This window comes from Peromyscus maniculatus, chromosome 3, assembly GCF_049852395.1.
Source record: "Peromyscus maniculatus bairdii isolate BWxNUB_F1_BW_parent chromosome 3, HU_Pman_BW_mat_3.1, whole genome shotgun sequence".
Lineage (NCBI taxonomy): Eukaryota > Metazoa > Chordata > Mammalia > Rodentia > Cricetidae > Peromyscus > Peromyscus maniculatus.
The window spans coordinates 70,901,671-70,921,068 of record NC_134854.1 but is presented as its reverse complement, the minus strand read 5'-3'; the positions used below and the strand labels follow the sequence as shown (position 1 = coordinate 70,921,068).

Below are 19,398 nucleotides of genomic sequence, written 5' to 3'. Positions count from 1 at the left end.
TGTTAAGAGTGAAACATAAAAATACAATGTTTAATCCATAAAATTTGCTCACTTATTTAGATAATACTAAAAATGTCTTTACACGGTTTCCACACTTTAATCAAAACTTGATAAAGAGTAAGGCTTTTAAGTCAGGATTTTCTTAACAAGACTTGTATTCTCCATTTTGATAACATCAATGTTAATTTACATTACTACATTAGTCTCTAAGCAAAGAATACATAAAGCTCATTCTACTTGAAACAACAATTCATAAGCAAAAGGAACCAATACACCAGAACACCACACAGGAAGTAGAGTACCACCCTCAAGTTGCATGAACAACTCTTTGCCCTTCTTGTGTTCAGGTGTGCAGTCTCCTTCAGCATCCTTTCTTTCTGTTTCCTTTCCCTAACTCCATGCACCATTTAAGGGTTTTCTGTTGTTGTTTTTGTTTTTATGTTACACACAGAGATTTACTAAAGAGAAATTTCTCTCACATACTCCTCACAGGAAGGCAATCACATGGCTCCCAGGCCAAGGACAATCACATAATTGGGCTGGTCAGAGGAGTCCACTCTTTTGGTGCCGACACAATGATGATTGGCCTGTGGTTTAGTAAAGTGGAATGTCAGAGTCTGTCCTTTGTGTTCACAAGGCTTGGCTGTAAACACTATGTATGTGGCTGATTCTGAATTGACTCTTCAATACCTAACAAGAACTCTCTTCTATTTTCTCCACTATATTTTTATGAAATAGACTCATATTCTGCTTTCAGATCATAAGGCCTATTTAATACTGTCTAAAAGTAGAACATCGCTCTGATCTGGGGCCACACTGTCCATTTTCATGGGAACCAACATGATATAAACTTTTTATACTACCTGACACAGGGCTTATCTTAAATTTTGTGGCTCCAATTAACAAAAATAAGACATACAAAAACTATACATGATAAAAAACTAGAGGACAGTTGTAGGAACTCCAAGAATAAAGTTTTACTTTATTAACCAAGTATTTGAAGTGAATTTAAACATCTTAAAGTAAGAATACTATACTATCTTCAACACTTTCTGAATTAGTTTCTGTTCTACATTTGGCAATCTTTTCTAAAATTCTTTCCTTTAATTTTTATTTACGTGTTGTATGTATGTGAGTATATACCATGGCATGTGTATACAGTTTAGAATGACCTGCAGGAGTCAGTTCTTTCCTTCTACAATGTTGGTCCTAAGAATCCAACTCAGGTCATCAGGCTTGGGCACAAGTACCTTTAACCTGCTAAGCCATTTTGCCATACCCTGAATTTGACAAGTGACAGATGCACCATTATTATCTAAAAAACTACACTAAGTAAACATTTGTTTTGCTTAATATTTATTTACTAAAGGCACATGAGTATTTAATACTATTTTGCTTTTTTGTTTGTGTTTGTTTCTGTAGTGCTGGCTAGTTTTTATGCTAGTAATCTGAGACAGAATCTCAATTGAGAAAATGCCCCCAATAGATCCTGCAGGTAAGCCTATAGGGTATTTCCTTAATTAGTGATTGATGTGGGATGGCCCAGACCATTGTGGGTAGGGTCATCCCTGGGCTGGTAGTCCTGGGTTCTATAAGAAAGCAGGGTGAGCAAATCATAAAAAGCAAGCCAATTAGCAGCACCTCTTCATGGCCTCTGCATCATTTCCTGCCTCCAGGTTCCTGCCTTGTTTGAATTCCTGACTTGACTTCCTTTAATGATGAACTGTGATATGGAAGTATAATTGAAATAAACTCTTTCCTCCCAAGATGTTTCATCAGAACAACAGAAATCCTAAGACAGGATGGTCTCACACATTCGAGGTAAGTACTCTACCAATTAAGAGCCCCATATTGTCCTTACATATCTTGTCTTAAGAGTCAACCAAGAGTGAATGAATATCAGTAACATAAAAAAAAAAAAAACAAAGCAAAACAAAAACAAGAAGAATAGAAAGACATAAAGAAATCAGGAAAAGCAAAACAAAAGCTTTCCCAGGATAACAGCAGGCCTAAAGAGTGCTAGGAAGAATAGCATGAAGCCAGGAACAGCCCAAGTCTTATGAAAAGTTGCACCAAAATGGAACATAGAACTGTTGCCAGGTGGAAGAGATTAAGAGATTCAAAGGAAATCACTTAATTAAAAAGTGAGGCAAGTATTAACTTAAGAAAAGTTAAAAGTAAGCTACATACAGGAAAAAAATGCAGTCATAGCATATTATTGTCTTGACCGAGGACCATATTAAAGTCATAGTAAGAAATATAGTTGTGGTGCAGTTGTGGTGTATTTTAATCTCAGTGCTTGGGAGGCAGAGGCAGGTGGATTTCAGACAGAGGCCAGCCTAGGCTAGTCCACAGACCAAGTTCCAGGACAGCCAAAGGTACAAACCCTATCTTGGGAGCATGCCAAGAGACAGAGACAGGGAGAGGGAGAGGGAGAGGGAGAGATAGATAAAGGGGTAAGGGTAGATGTAAACATTAACTCTGAATTTAGTACCACTAAAAAATTATACAAGGAGGCATCTTGCTTGTTTCTAAGTGGGAATGAGGAACTAATTAGTTGACTTTTGCCACAGGAAAACTTCTTGCACTTTTGTTACCAAATTAAAAATATTCACGATCTCTTCTGAACTTCCTTATTTATTTATTTTTGATAAAGAGTCTCAGTTGTAGCTCAGTTAGTCAGAACTTGTCACAATCCCTAGTGTTGGGATCATAGGCATTCACCATCACATCTGGTTTAAACTCATTTTTCTTTCTTTTTTTTTTTATTTTTTTCTTTTTTTTTTTTAAAGATTTATTTATTATGTATACAGTGCTCTGCCTGCACACCGGAAGAGGGTGCCAGGTCTCATCACAGATGGTTGTGAGCCACCATGTGGGTGCTGGGAATTGAACTCAGGACCTCCGGAAGAACAGTCAGCGCTCTCAACCTCCGAGCCATCTCTCCAGCCCTTTTCTTTCTTTTTTAAATTGCAGGTTTTTTTTAAAAAAAAATTTATGTCATTTTATGTGCATTGGTGTTTTGCCATGTGTGTCAGGTCCCCTGGAATTGGAGTTACAGACCATTGTGAGCCGCCATGTGGATGCTGGGAATTGAACCCAGGTTCTCTGGAAGAGCAGCCAGTGCTCTTAATCACTGAGCTATCTCTCCATTCCCTAAACTCTCTTTTCTTGTATGAACTGTGTTTGATGACATTTTGCTCTACTTAGGATTTCACAATCTGCACATGAACTATTTGCTTTGCATGTGCCTGGGGCTGGGGTCAAAGCCTCCACTTCACCCCAAGGTCCAGCTTCTGAAGCACATCTGTGCATGCCTCTTTAGAACCAGATCACAAATGAGCTCTCATATACCAAGGTGCTCGGGAGACACACAACACCTACATGTTTTCTGCTCCTTGGTAATTTTTCCATATCCAAGAATAGGGAGCCCTAAGTCAAGTCTAGTCTGTTGAGAAGAAAAGTTAGATGCCTGCTACTGTGGCTTTTATTCCTCTTCTTCTGGACTTCAGACAGGATTCCAAACAGCTGCCCAGAAGCAAAGTCCAGAATGGTGGACTACTGTGCCCCTCCACCCCCCCATTTTATTTATTTATTTTATGTGTATATACGCCTTTAATCCCAGCTCTGGGCTGTGGAGGCAAAGGCAGGCAGAATTCTGTGAATTCAAGGCCAAGGCTAGCCTGGTCTGTCTACAAAGTGAGTTCCAGGACAGCCACAGTGGTTACACAGAGAAACGCTGTCTCAAGAAACTAAAGAAAAGAATAAATATCAATTAAAAATGTACATTGACTTTCTTTTTCTTTTTTCTTTTTCTTTTCTTTTTTTTTTTTTTTTTTTTTTTTTTTTTATTTTTCGAGACAGGGTTTCTCTGTGTAGTTTTGGTGCCTGTCCTAAATCTCACTCTGTAGACCAGGCTGGCTTCGAACTCAGAGATCTGCCTGGCTTTCTCTCCCTAGTGCTGGGATTAAAGGCATGCACCACCACTGCCCAGCTTGTACATTGACTTTTAAAAGTAAAATACATTAACACTGAGGTCACCTAGATTTAAAAAAAAGGCGGGGAGGGGTTATCTGGCTTCCTGATCAGACACGCACCACTTTCACACATCCCCCCAAAAAAGGAGATGGAAAAATATGTAAACAAAGTTAAGTGAAAATGTGTCTATACTCACCAAACGTTTGGAGTCTTCACTCTGTTTGTAAAAGAATAGAAGCTGCCTTACCAAGAGGGTAAGGTTGGGACCGTCAGCAAGGCAGAAGGTACCACCAGGCTGAGCTGAGTCGGCATATCGGTCAAATGCACTTCTTTGGATGGAATACTGTAAGTACAGGAAGCCATGTATCAACATACTGCCCCATAGTTCTCATGATGGAAATAAGCACTGAGTGTTTTATAGGTATGGTGATCAAAAACTAAGAAATAGTTACTGAACCATCAGTTAAAGATTTAAAAAACAAAAAAAACCCCACTATTAGAATAAGAATTTGTACCGTATCAAGCTGATGAAAGGATATGCTGGCTGTACTTCCAGGAGGGGAGGCTAAATCTTTTTAGATTATGGATTAGCCTATAGAAAAATGTCTGCCATAAATCAAACAGTGAAGTGGAAGATGAATAGGAATCTCACTTACACAACTTATGTAAAACATAAGTCTCTGAACAGATGAAGATAAGTTTCTTCTGTATCCCAAAATTTAATCAATATTTATATGTATAATTCAGCTATTATTTGGCTTAAAAGGGCTTATTGGGAAATGTTATCATTTTTACTATTTTCTAGAGGAAATATTTTCCAGTTTCAAATAACCCTGGACTTTGGAATTACAATCTATTTTTATGTTCAAGCTATCTATATATTATTTCTCTTGCAGTTGTACATAAAATGTCTTTACATTTTAAAAAAAAGGACATATACTATACAATTGCATTACATGAAATATACAAATAAAATATACAAATTCATAGAGACAGAAAGATTAGACTCAAGTTATCTTAAGAAAGGAATATAGAGCAATGATTTCGTAAGTACAGACTTTCTGTTTTGTGTGATAGAAAAGCCCCACAAATGGACAGCAGTATCAGGACATAATATCATGAATGTAATAAATCAATATAATTAATGAATATCATAAATATAGTTATTGAATGAATACTGTGAATGTAATCAATGATGTGAATCAATCAATTACAAATGTAATTAATATCATGAGTGTAATTAATATCTTAAATGTAATTCATGCCACTGAATTGTGAACTTAAAAATGGTTACAATTGCAAATATTATGTTCATTTAAAAAAATAAGGTAGGGGGTTGGGGATTTAGCTCAGTGGTACAGCACTTGCCTAGCAAGCGCCAGGCCCTGGGTTCAGACCTCAGCTCCAAAAAAAAAAAAAAAAAAAAAGTGGAATGTAATCATCATATATGTATATGAAATTGAAGACAGTGATGTTCTAAAATAAAATAAAAAATAATTCAGAAACAAAATTTCCTAACTTGGGATGCAGAGGAAATCTAAAATGTCTAATAACAGGACTACCCACTCCTTTCTTCTCTGTAATTACCAGTTGTCTTACTTAAAATTTCCCAAAAATTCACCTATTCATAAATCTTCAAGTAAAACAAATACAATTATTTATTAAGAAAAATACTATTTATTAACACTAAATTTCATAAAGTGGGCATGCAAAATTCATATAAGACAGATGCTACATTTTTGTTTGTGGTTTTTTGTTTGTTTGTTTGTTTTTTTGAGACACAGTTTCTCTGCATAAGTTCTAGAACTTGCTCTGTAGACCAGGCTGGCCTCGAACTCACAGAGATCCAACTGGACAGATGCTACTTATACAAACAATACTATATCTAAATTAACTTCTCATACAGCCTTCTATTTCCCTCTCAGTTTTTTTCTTCTTCAAATAAATCCTGTTTCTTCTTTTTTTGTTTGTTCATCTGTTGTTGTTTTGAGACAGGGTCTCTACATAGCCCTGGCTGTCCTGGAACTCACTATGTATGCCAGGATAGACTTGAACTCACATTGATCTGCCTGCCTCTGCCTCTTCAATGCTGAGACTAGAGGTGTGCACCACACCTGGTTCATTTTTCTTTTTTTTCTTAAGGGTATGTTTGCATACATTTGTATGTTTTACTTCTTTTAAAAATTTGCCGGGGCGGTGGTGGCACACACCTTTAATCCCAGCACTCGGGAGGCAGAAGCAGGTGAATCTCTGTGAGTTCAAGGCCAGCCTGGTCTACAAAATGAGTTCCAGGACAGGCTCCAAAAGCTACACACAGAAACCCTGTCTCGAAGGGAAAAAAAAATGTATTTGTTTATTAAGTATGCAGTGTTCTGCCTGCATGTATCCCTGCATGCCAGAAGAGGACACTAGATCTCTTTATAGATGGATGTGAGCCACCATGTGGTTGCTGAAACTGAACTCAGGACCTCTGGAAGAACAGCCAGTGCTCTTAACCTATGAGACATCTCTCCAGCCCTGGTTCATTTTTCTTAATTTTTATATTATATTTATTGATTTTATGTATATGTGTGGGTATGCTTGTGATGACATGTTATGTGGAGGTTGAAGCAGCTGGTTGTCTCCTACCATGTGAGTTGTGGAGATTGAACTCAGGTTGTCAGGCTGGGCCACAGGTGCCCACCTCTCAGTTTTAAAAACAAACTTACTTGTTGTTTTCTGTCTCTATAGCCTCGAATAAATGACTGGATTATTATTGCGTTTTTCAATCTTCGCCTTTCTTCCTGAATGGAGGAAGGAAAGAAGTAACAATTGGTTAGAACTGGTGAAAATGACATTTAGTAAAGTTTTTTTTTTTTTGGTAATTAGCTATATGATCCAAAAACCATATAATTCATTCTTTTAAATGTACTACTCTCTGAACATATATTTTAATGACTCATTTTTATTATTATTTTTGTTTGTTTTTAATAATTCATTTTATTATTACTTTTGTTTTTGTTTTTTGAGACAGGGTCTCTTTATGTCCTCAAACTCAGAGATCATCCTGCCTTTGCCTCCCAAGTGCTAGGATTAAAGGTGTATGTCACCACTCCCAGAATTTTTATTACTTTAAGTTACTGTCTGTGCCTGTGTGTGGGTATATGCATGTGAGTGCAGGTGCCCCCTGGAGGCCAGAAGCATTGGATCCCTTGGAGTTGTGGTTATAAGTGGTTGTAAGTTGCCCAACATGGCTACTGGTATTGAACTTGGGTCCTCTGTAAGAGTACTATGTGTTCTTGGACGCTGAGCCATCATTCCAATCCCATCACTGAACATATTTCTAATGTGCTGAGTATTATGTAGCCGTTATCACTTTTTTTTGTTTTTGTTTTTTGTTTTTGAGACAGGTTTCTCTGTGTAGCCCTGGCTGTTCTGAAACTCTGTAGACCAGGCTGGCCTTCAACTCAAGAGATCTTCCAGCCTCTGCCTTCTGAGTGCTGGGATTAAAGACATGTGCCATTGTCTTATTTGAGAGCATTTTATCATTCCCAAAAAGAAACCCCTTATCTATTTTAAGGGGCACCCCTCATTCCTTGGCCGGACCTCCAAGCCATTACTCATACACTTTTCTCAATGTATTTTCCTAGCCTGAGCAGCTAATACAATAGAATCACTCAATCTATAGTCTCAATCTCTGGCCTTTTTCACTTGGCATGGTGTTTTCAAGGTTCATACACACTGTAGCATGTGTTATAACTGAATGTCCTAGCCAGAAATGTCACCAGTGATGAGGCTGGAAATTAGTTTCTGCTACTGTTATGTCCCCTTACTAGGAATGCATACAGAAAGGCTTTATCTTTTAAAAATGCTAGGAATTTCCCTAAAATTTTAAGCTGAATCAATTCTAGTAATTCAGTTAACCAAAAAAAGATGTTAGCTTTAACTGTCAACTTGACACAACTAGAATCACCCGGGAAGAATCTTAATGACGAATTATGTAGATCAGGTTGGTCTGTGGGTATGTTGTGTAGGTGTAGAAAGACCCATTCCATGTGGGTGGCACCATTCCCCAGGCAGGAGATCCTGAACAGCGGCCTCCTCTAGACCTTCAGTATCACCCACTCTGCCTTTTTCTCAGGAACCTACCTCCAGTGCCCATCTATCTCAGCCTCCTCAGTGAGTAGCCATGATTCTCCTGTCTTAACAGCTCTCAATACCATCTTAGTCCTTGGCTGTTACCCATGAGTAACCACCACAGAGCAGGGTCCTTATCTGTTTTGTTTACCATCTGTATCTCCAGCCAGCACAACAGTACCTGACAAAACCACAAGCTCCCAGACATCTATTAAATACAGCAATGAGTTGTTGAAATAACAAGACCTGTGGGAGACCAGCTCCCACATTTTTCCCCAAGGTACTCTTCAAGATTGAGTGATAAGAGATTTAAATAGAAATATAGAGGGAAGAGAGACAGTTAGAAACACAGAATAGCCTCGGGAGGGCCTGGATCATTATCCACCAGCCCCTTCTGTCTGTGCTAAAGGGCTTTTTTATAAGAATGTCAAGGAGTGGAGCAAAGACCTCCCCCTAGCACAGTCAAGTGCAAACCCTTCCAATCACCTAGTAACCATACACATGATCAAGTAATCCTCTAATGCAGCTCTGATGGGTGAAGCAAGCTCAGATCTCACTAGGAAACCTTTGTGGGCCTCTACAAAGACCCAGGGCAGTGGTGTAGACAGGTGGACCTAGGAATTTGAGGCCAGCCTGATATACACAGCAAGTTCCAGGACAGCCAGGGCTACACAGAAATAACAAGACCCATGCTAGGACTATATAGAGAGACCCTGTTTCAAAAAAGCAAATAATAAACAAACAAATGGATAGTGGTGGCACACGCCTTTAATCCGAGCCCTGGGGAGGCAGAGCTAGGCGGATCTCTGTGAGTATGAGGCCAGCCTGGTCTACAGAGTGAGATCCAGGACAGGCACCAAAACTACAAAGAGAAACCCTGTCTCATAAATAAATAAATAGCAAACAAACAAGTAAATAACAAGACCCAAAATTCTTATCTAGAAAAGCAGGCCTCATGTTATGATAAAACCACCAAAATTGTTGGAAGTAACTATCCCCAAAAGGTGTAACATCAAAGCCAGATATAATAGCACACAACTGCAATTCCAGCAATCCAGGAGACAGGAAAATGGAGTTTGAAACCATTCTGGCATAGCTAGGCTGGCACGAAATAGGCATTAAAAAAAAAAAAAAAAGGAACAAAATGGCATTAGCTCCTTTTATCTTTTTCATAAGCAGCTAAGACAAATACCTTAAAGTTGAGTTTCCTCCGTATATGGAGAAATACAAACACTATACAAATAAGCAAAAAAGGCAACTAAAACTCCACATTCCTCTCTAGCTAGAACTCAACCTTTAAGTCTATCTTATCTTTTCGTACAGTGGTTCCAGAATGAAAAGCTTACTGTAAAATTTAACACAATCCAAAACTGTTAAGCACACATAACATACATACATGCACTTGTAAAGCAAAGCTTTAAAAAAAAAAAAAAAAAGCTGCAGAAAAAGGTTTGTAAAGAGTAATCTATAGACAAGTCAAAACCATTACCTCTCTCTTCCGTCTTTCTTCCTGAGTCCGATGTAAAAGAGAAGCCTTTTCTTCCTAAATCCAAAGAGACACAAGATTAGGATTATAATTTCAGGCCTGAAAACATTATCATACAAAGATTACAGAATGTTTTGGCCCAAAAGGGATTCCCAAAAATCTACTTAAAGTTAACACTCCCAGCTTTTTCTGACACATGAAGAATCACATATACAAATGAGACTGTGAAATCAGCATATACATTGACATGAAACACATAATATATAGAACCAAGCTTCTCCACCAATATGCAAAGCTAAAGAAAACCTACAGTTTCGTCATGGATAACTTCAAATAAAAGCCTTTATCTAACATTATGTCCAAAGGACACACAATTTGCTTTAAACTTATTCAAGGATTCCCCACTGTCACTAAAAGTTGTTCTCAAAATTGGCCTTTTCAACTCCTTAGACAAAGAAAAGCTACAAAAGCTATCAAAATTGTCCTTTTTCAAATTGAGCTTCCCTTGTCTGTATATTCCTTCTCTGCTTCCCTACACAACCAGACTATCAACAGGAAACTAACACAGGTACAACATTAACTATATAGGCTTCCTACTAATGGACTTTACCTGCCACTAAAGCCCACTCAGCATCCCACAAGCACTTACTAGCCCCCCACCCCAACACTCATTCATAACAGTTCCTGTCTTGAATTTATGTCTTGACCCTGTCTACCTGCTTTGGTTTCCAACATTCTCTCATGATTCAAGTGACATTACACAATAATGAGTTATTATGTTTTAATCCATAGGATCAGGTCTATCTCCATGACTCCATACTTACACAAATAACTGAATAAATACAGGGGGGAACAAATCTCATCCTTACCAGGCAGTGATGACACACACCTTTAATCTCAACACTCGGGAAGGCAGAGGCAGATGGATCTCTGTGAGTTCGAGGCCAGCCTGGTCTACAGAGCAAGTTCTAGGACATCCAGGGTTACACAGATAAACCATGTCTCAAAAAACAAATACAAAAACAAAAACAAACCAAACAAAAAAACCCAAACAAACCAATCTCATCCTCACTACAACTAGTCAATAAACAGTCTTAAGCACCAGGCAGTAACTGCTGCAGCTAAGACCCACTGAAGCATGCTAATACCAGTGACCCAAAGCTTAAGAACAAGGGTTTCCCTGGCCTCAATCTCATGATATTCATAATTACCAAGGGAAAGATGGCAAATCACAATGAAGAAATGTGGGGGCCCACAGAGGTTTCCTAGTTAGATCTGAGCTTGCTTTACCCAGTAGGGCTGTATAAGGGGATGGATTGACCATGTGCATGGGTACCATGTGTGTAAGGGTCTGTCTGCACTTGGGCTGTGCGGTATGCTTTGATCTAGCAAGGGGGAGGTTTTTTGCCCTGCCCCTTGGCATTGTTATAAAAAGCCTTTTGCAAAAACAGAAGGGACCGGTGGATTTTGATTCAGGTCCTCCCGAAGCTATCCTGTGTTTCTGTCTGTCTCATCTCCGCTATCTTTCTATCTACAAATTCCTTATTCCTCTCTCCTCTTCATAGGAACCATGTAAAAGGTGGGAGCAGGCCTCCCACAAAGAAACCTTGTGAACACCAACCCAGGAGTCAGAGAAACATTACAGAAATAAAACCTGAGGCCATCAACTCCAGCTTAGAACAGAGGACACAATGTGACTATTCTTATAATCTTACAAAAACCAAGCATATGCATTTATTTGAAAAAAAGATCTTACATCTCTATGTGGAAAATGTACAACACTTGTAGTAAACACATGAACAAAATACATTACCTTTAAAATTACATTTTAAACCAAAGGCCCATAATCCCAGCTATTTAGGAGGGTGAGTTCAAGAGCAGCCTGGGTAACTTAGTGAGATCTTAAAAAAAAAAAAAAGGTTTGATGAGTGCAGCTGGAGAGATATATCTTAGTGCCTTTCTAGTCTGTATGAAGCCTCCAGTTCAAACCCTAGTACTACCAAAAGCAACTTAGATATTTATTTATTTATTTATCTATTTATTTTTATTGGCTTTTTGAAGCAGGGGTTCCCTCTATGTAGCCCTGGCTGACCTCCAACTCACAGAGATTTACCTTCTGCTTCCTGAGTGCTGGGATCAAAGGTACACATCACCACATTTTGCAAAATAATTTTAAAATTATTATTATTGGGGGAAGAGTGTTTCAAGACAAGGCTTCTCTGTGTATCCCTGGCTGTCCTGGAACTCACTCTATAGACAAGCCTGGCTTTGAACTCTAAGACTGACCTGCCTCTGCCTCCCAAGTGCTGTCAAAAAGGCATGCACCATCACAGCTGGACAATTTTTAAATTTAATTTTAAGGGTTGTATAAAGTGTCATTGCACACAAGCTGTCCACCTTGGGGTTTTCGTTTGTTTCCTTGTTTTGTTTTGAGACAGGGTCTCACTATGTAGACCAGGGTAGCCTTGAATTCACAGCATCTGTCTGCCTCTGTAGATTAAAGGTCTCCCACTAGGACCTGGAGCCCCTTGATTTGGCTAAACTGTCTGGCCAGCGGGTCCACCTCCCCAGCACTAGGACTGCAAGTTCATTCATTGCTACCATGACTGAGGATTACATTCAGACCCTCATTCTTACATGAGAAGCACTTTACCAACTAAGCTGTTTCTTCCCACTCCAGCTCCCAAATGATTTTTTTTAAATAAAGAACTGTAATACCAGCACTTTGGAGAGAGACGAAAGGATTAGGAATAAAACTAAAACAAACCCCCAAACAAACAAAAAACAAATCAGACAAACCCTACACTCCAGAAATCTGGCATCTTCCTGGACAAAGAAGGGCTCTGACAGCTTCCAGTGTGAGAGAGAAGCAGGTGCCTGTCTTCACAAATCTGGAGCTGTCATCTGCATTTAACCAGAGTGGACACTCCATGCATGCACTGACACTGTTATAATTTAAAACGTTCCTGCACATCAAGATCAGGAATGCTGCCTACAGAAGGAAGCCGATTTGGTTTTGGATAGTTTCCAGTACTGGAGCAAACCAGACCATGCCCTCTAGTGTTTAGCCAACACACAGCATGCTCTGGTCATGCATCATCAATAGACTGAAAAGGATTTCCTCTAGTTTAGGGATTAGGAAAGTCTTCACAGCTGTGGTTATTCAGTAAAGGAGCCATTGATCCAGCTTATCACAGGCTGCTCCTTCCCAGAGAACAGATCAACTGTCTGCATTGAAGAACAGTGGCTCCACAATCTGGTTCTGTCTATCACACAGACGGCAACTGTGTCATCAGAGAGGAATCTCATTGGCCATCTTATTTGCTTTGTCACTAGTCATCACTTCCAATCCTAACTTAGGCAGCAGGCTACCCATTTAGCAATTTTGCAGCCATAACCTTTACAGCTCAGCAGGATCCAACAGAGGTTTTGAAATGGCTGCACAATAAAACCTATGAAGGTGGCCTCCCCTGGAATTGGGGTACATAATAAGACAAGTTCATTCTATCATTCACCACACACATACACACACAAAAAAAAAAAAACCCAAAACATTCAAAAAGCTCAATCTATTTGTTGACTTGTGTTTTTTCTTGTAGATGGCAAGTTTACAACAAAGACTAAAAGATGCCTCCAAAGAGTCAGAAATGTGATAGAGATACACAACCATCCTAGTCATAATCAATACCTGTGTTTACATAACCATCTTCACCTTCAAACTTTAAAAAGATCTATTTTCCTATAATATCTAACTAGTATCAGTTTCAGCAGTCTATGGGAATGAAAAGCACAGGCATGACCCTAATTTCCAATATGACTCATACTAGTAAGTGCAATTTCACCATGTTGCTGAAAATGAACCAGCCTGAAACAAGGCAGACAGAAATTCCAATCACAATCCACAAAGTAACATGGGCTATGCAGCCCCATCCTGTCGCTGCATCACCAAACCACTGCCACTGAATGTTAAAAATCTCAATATGGAGGATAGCATTCTCTAAAACAGCTGCAAAGCTTAGCTTTGAATGGTAAATCTGATCACAGAATTCAGATCTTTCACAAAGCAAACCATAACCAAAATTCAAGACAAGTGACAAAATGGGAACAAGTATTTGTAACAGCACAAACATGACTCACTCAGAAATAACATGAAAAGCAATAACCAAAGAAAGAAATCAGCAAAAAGTATATGCACCAAACAGAAAGTAAATCTTTTGTCGTTGTTGTTTTTTGGGACAGGGCTTCTCTATGTAACAGCCCTGGCTGTCCTGGAACTCGCTCAGGTAGACCAGGCTGGCACCAATATCAGAGATGCACCTGCCTCTGCCTCCCGAGTGCTGGGATTAAGGTGTGTGCCACCATGACCCATTGAAAATTTTAAGCATAAGAACTTCAAGTTCACTTATTTTAAGAAAAAAAAGTGAAAAATTATAAAGAAATAAGGATTTTTAACCTATATGTGTAAGAAATATCAAATATGGGTCTTTTCTAAACTATAAAACTTGTGTCTCCATTGCCTCCCCATCCAGTAAAACCTGTTTATTCAAAGGCCCACTGCTCCATTCTAGGAATTTGATGGCCTGGAGCAGTGATCCTTTTCTCCTAGGAGAAATGACTCCTTTCCCCCTCCCTCCATTTCCTATGCACCAATTCTTTTCAGACTAGCCCACTGAACAAGATAGTGAGGTCAGACTTTAGCCAACTGGGAAAAGGCACAGTCACCACCTTCTTTAGTATAAAAACCAAATGCACTCCCTGTCTTGGTGTATGTTTGCTCTCCCAGAGAGCAGGAGTAAAGTCTGTCTCTTTTTTTAAGATTTATTTATTTATCACGTATACAGTGTTATGTGTGTATGTATATCTGCACACCAGAAGAGGGCACCAGATCTCATTATGGACGGTTGTAATGGTTGTAATGAATTGAACTCAGGACCTCTTAACCCCTGAGCCATCTGTCCAGCCTAGCGGTCTCTTTCTTTTGGATCCTGAACTTATTTCTAACATGTGTTTGGGATTATATAAAGTTAACTAATGCAATGTGCAGGGCAGATAGGAAGAACAGCTCTTTTATACACTGACATAACTTCCTGTTTGTTTGAGGCAGGGCCTCTCACTGAACACTGAACTTAGAAACACCTCTTCAATCCAAAGCCTTGTACTTAGAAATTTCACTTCAAGGAATTTAGTCTCAGACAGTAATGACAATCACAAGAATATTCCTTGAGATGTTATTTGAATTAGAGAGAAGATGAAAAATTCTGCCAGGTATGGTAGTACATGCCTATAATGTCAGCATTTAAAAAGCAGTGACAGGAGGGTGGCTACAAATTTCAGACAATCTGGGTCTATACACAGCAAGTTTGACTAGTCAATAATTAAAATACACACACACACACACACACACACACACACACACACACACACACACACACACACGAACCTAAACTAATCAATCTTGAAAGCAACTTTAATGGCCATTTAAACCATCAGCAGTGGGAACATTCACTGCAGCCAGTCCCAGAGCCACTCAGAAGAATGCAGTGGACCTGCCTGCCTTGCCTTTCCCAGTTGGATTAGGTGGAAGAGACAGGCAGAGCAGCTCAAGGAGCTTCAGACTGTTGTAAAAAAGGGATGTGGATACCTACATGATTAAACACACAGAGCACAACACTGGGAGGCTGTGGAAAGTCTAGAAGTCAAGTCTAAAATAAATAGCTGGGAGGGAAGGGGAGGACAGAATAAAAAGATAAGCAGACTATTTTATTTCCCACCGTTTGAATTATTGCCCATGTAAACTAGTTATTTTCTTACTTTTTAATTTTTTAATTGAACTTATTTATTTATTTATTTTTTAACCAAGACAAAGTTTCTCTGTGTAACACTGGCTGTCCTGGAACTCACTCTGTAGAGCAAGCTGGCCTCAAGCTCACAGAGATCCGCCTCTATTTATTATTTTAACTCACAGAAATAGTCTTGCCTCTACCTACCAAGTGCTTGCTGTCTGTCTGTCATGCACCACCATACCTAGCCTTCACTACTCTCTTCAATTTGTTATTATCTTTGTTTCCAACAGAACCACTTTCCAAAAGATGTCCTCTGAATTCCTCAAAAATACCACAACATGCACACACTCACACACTTCAAAGACTACTGACTAGAAATTGGAAATGTGTATATATCGTATTTGTGAACATGAATGCAAATGTACTCTCCTGTGCATGCACATGTGGAGGCCAGATCAACTTTGGGTACCTTCCTCTACCACTATCTTTTTTGTTTTTTGTTTTTGTTTGTTTGTTTGTTTGTTTGAGGCAGGGCCTCTCACTGAACACAGAGCTTCCTGCTTTGATAGACTGGCTAGCCAGCAAGTCCTGTGGATTCATCTGTCCCGTCTCCCCCCATTATTAGGGTTAGTTATAGGCATGCTGTAAGGAACGTAATTTTAAAGACATTTTGTGTGGCTTGGTAATGGTCTCTGGCCTTCTCTAGCCTCTGTACTGATACCTATCAGCAAGAGGACTTGAGACCCTGTGAGTGGCCCTAGCCTCAGTGACCACTGAGCTTCTGGCACTGTGGCCGGGCCCACACAGGACTTCTACCAGTGCCACCCTCTCAGCTTGCTACAGCTGGAGGATTTTCAGAGGACATGCATCCAGCCTGCAAGTTTCCGAAGCACTCTCACCAGAAAAGATTCTCCAATGGGACCCTGCAGCAGCATTTCTACCCAAACAACTGTCCCCACTTGATGTCTGTTTAACTCTTATATTAGCATGATATCACAAGAAATGTTTGGGCTGGAGAGATGGCTCAGGGGTTGAGAGTGCTGACTCTTATTCCAGAGGACCTGAGTTCAATTCCCAGCACCCACATGGCAGCTCACTCCAGCTTCAGGAGACCCCGACACCCATGGCAAAAGCACAAATGCACATAAAAATAAATTTAAAAAAAAAGAGAAATGTTTGTATGAATAGACTGAGCATATTCAAAAGACAAATCTCATGTGGACATCCCAATTGCTAAGCGCCTTACAGTTATAGGTCCATGTTCTCCGCACATATACCACCACATGCAATTTTAACATTGGTTCTGAGGATCCAAACTCAGGTTTTCAAACTTGTACAGCAGGTACTTTACCTACCACTACCTGAGCCATCTCCTTAGCCCTGGAAATGTTTAATTAAAACAAGGAAAGCTCGCTTCCTCATTATCAAAAATTACAGTTTCAGGGACTAGAGAAAAGGCTCAGCGGTTACGAGTACTGGTTACTCTTCCAGAGGACCCTGGTTCAATTCTCAGCACCCACACAACATCTCATAATAATCTGTAACTCCAGTTTCAGGGGATCTGACATTCTTTTCTTGGCACCAGGCACACATGTGGTAAACAGACATACACAAGTGAAACATTCAGTCACATAAAATAAAGTAAAACGTAAAATTTATATTGTCATGCCAGGCATGGCAATTTAGGTCTTCAGATCAGCACTTGGGAGACAGAGGCAGGCCTGGTAAGTAAGAAGTTCCAGATCAGCCAGGGTTACATAGTGAGACGGTCTCAAACAAACAAAAAAGCACACAACTAAGCCACAGACCAGTTCCCAGGGTACTTTTGACAGTTTCATCCTTTGTAATAAATAGTTCTACAACACATAAATGACACAGGCACCAAGCTATTTGCCAGACTTAAGGAAATCATACTCTGACAGATTTAGAGCCAAACATTCCTTTCTCATGTCCTGAACATCCAACCACAGGTACAGCAGTGCTCACAGCAAGGAAGCTGCACAGTACAGTCCCAGAGTGGACTGAGAGCAGACCAGGGCTCAAGCATCCCAGTTTATAGCAGGTTCTGCTTAATTACCCTCTATAGGTTCCTCTATAGGACACTAACAGCTCTGCTTCACAGAAGAGTCAATGAAAGAGAGCACAATGAAAGAGAGCACCCAGCAGAAGGGACAACTGAGGGCAACAGTTGTCTAGTGCAATATACAAGGAAACAGAAGCAAGCAGCCTCCAAAGAAAATGCCCTGAGGCTCTCCCAGTACTAGGAGATCCAATGCCCTCTTCTGGCTCTGCAGGTACTAAGCATGCACGTACGCACAAACATACATGCAGGCACAACATAAATGTAATAAAATTAATAAAAATTAAAAATATAAAAACAGACAATAGTCCTTACAAGAAAGGATACTGGGGCTGGAAAGATACTCAGTGATTAAGAGCACTTGTTCTTGACAGGTGATCCCTCTAAATTTAAGGCCAGTCTGGTCTACAGAGTGGACTCCAGGACAGCCAGGACTACAGAGAAACCTTGTCTTGAAAAAATTAAAAAAGAAAGGAGGGGGGTAAAAAGCACTCGGAAGTTCTCAAAGAGGACCCAGGTTTGGTTCTCATTCTCAGCACCTTCTTGTTTCCCAGCCATGCATAACTCCAGTGCCCTCGGATCTTCTAACCTCCATAGGCACGAAGCTCACACATAATGCACATACAACATACATGCAGGAAAACACTTAAACACATACAATTTTTAAAAGTCTTTTAAAAAATAGTGGACAATGCCGGGCGGTGGTGGTGCACGCCTTTAATCCCAGCACTCGGGAGGCAGAGGAAGGTGGATCTCTGAGTTCAAGGCCAGCCTGGTCAACAAAGTGAGTTCCAGGAAAGGCACAAAGCTACACAGAGAAACCCTGTCTCAAAAAAAAAAAAAAAATAGTGGACAAACAAGATTATGTAAAACTAAACAAGGGGGCTGGAATACACAGCCCAGTAGCAGAAACAAGAGAGACCCTGCCTCAAACTAAGGTAGATCTCTTCTGATTTCCACACATCCACCATGGTATACACAACAATTCCCCTAAATACACACTCTGTTGTGTGACTTTTCCTGGAGAGACTGAACAAATGTCTATTCACTGCAGACTGGGCACCAACAACAGACCAAAGAAACAATTCCACCGAAGTCTAACTTGATGAACCAATTAGTTTACTTGATTCTTTGTAGAATATGGACAGCTCAAAGACAGCTGTATCACTAAAAAACCTCATCCCATTATAGACCCTCACAAAAGTAGCATCCCTGGAGCTTTCTGCAGGACATGTTGACCACTCAACAAGTTAGAAAGTCTCCTTACTGTTTATATAAACAGGAAGGGATCTTGTGAATCTTAACAAGGTTCAGAGAGTTGTGAGTTGTTTATTTTCCATGTCTTACTGACCCTCCCTCTAGAACAGAAATATTTTATTTAGGATATTGCTACACAACCCCACACATACACCCAAAATAAACAAATTTTTAAAATAAAATGAAAACAATTCTGTACAGCATAAGAAACCATCAACAAAAAGGCAATACCTTACAGAACAGGAAGAAATATCTGACAGACTTAAGGTTCAGAATATATACATTCAAACAAACAAACAACAAAACAAAACCAAAATACAATTTTAGGGTTTGTTTTCTTGTTTGTTTGTTTCTTTTGTTTTTCGAGACAGGTTTTCTCTGTATAACAGCCCTGGCTGTCCTGGAACTCACTCTGCAGACCAGACTGGCCTAGATCTCAGAGATCCACCTGCCTCTGCCTCCAGACAATGACAACAACAACAACAGCAAAAACCATACAGGCATCCAGGTGTGGTGATGCATACTTAGTGCACTTACAATCCTAGCACTTGCTTGTAATTCCAGCACAGAGTAATCAGGAGTTCCAGGCCAGCCTGAGCTATATATCAAGAAGCTGTTTCAAAACACCAGGGGCTGGAGATATGGTTCAGTCGAACAGTCTACCATGCACAAGGCTCTGGGTTTAGTCTCTAATACCT

At 39.7% G+C, this 19,398-nt stretch overlaps 1 protein-coding gene across 3 annotated transcripts in view; it reads right to left on the bottom strand.

Annotated features, from left to right (window-relative positions):
• Nucleotides 1-19,398, bottom strand: part of Ube3c (ubiquitin protein ligase E3C) — a 112,058-nt gene that overhangs the window by 87,628 nt on the left and 5,032 nt on the right. For all 3 annotated transcript variants that reach the window (XM_006988920.4, XM_076566724.1, XM_076566725.1), the window contains exons 2-4: nt 9,584-9,637; nt 6,687-6,761; nt 4,175-4,321 (exon numbers count right to left, since the gene is read on the bottom strand). In XM_006988920.4, coding sequence (XP_006988982.2) covers nt 4,175-4,321; nt 6,687-6,761; nt 9,584-9,637 — 276 coding nt within the window. The remainder of the gene's footprint in view (nt 1-4,174; nt 4,322-6,686; nt 6,762-9,583; nt 9,638-19,398) is intronic.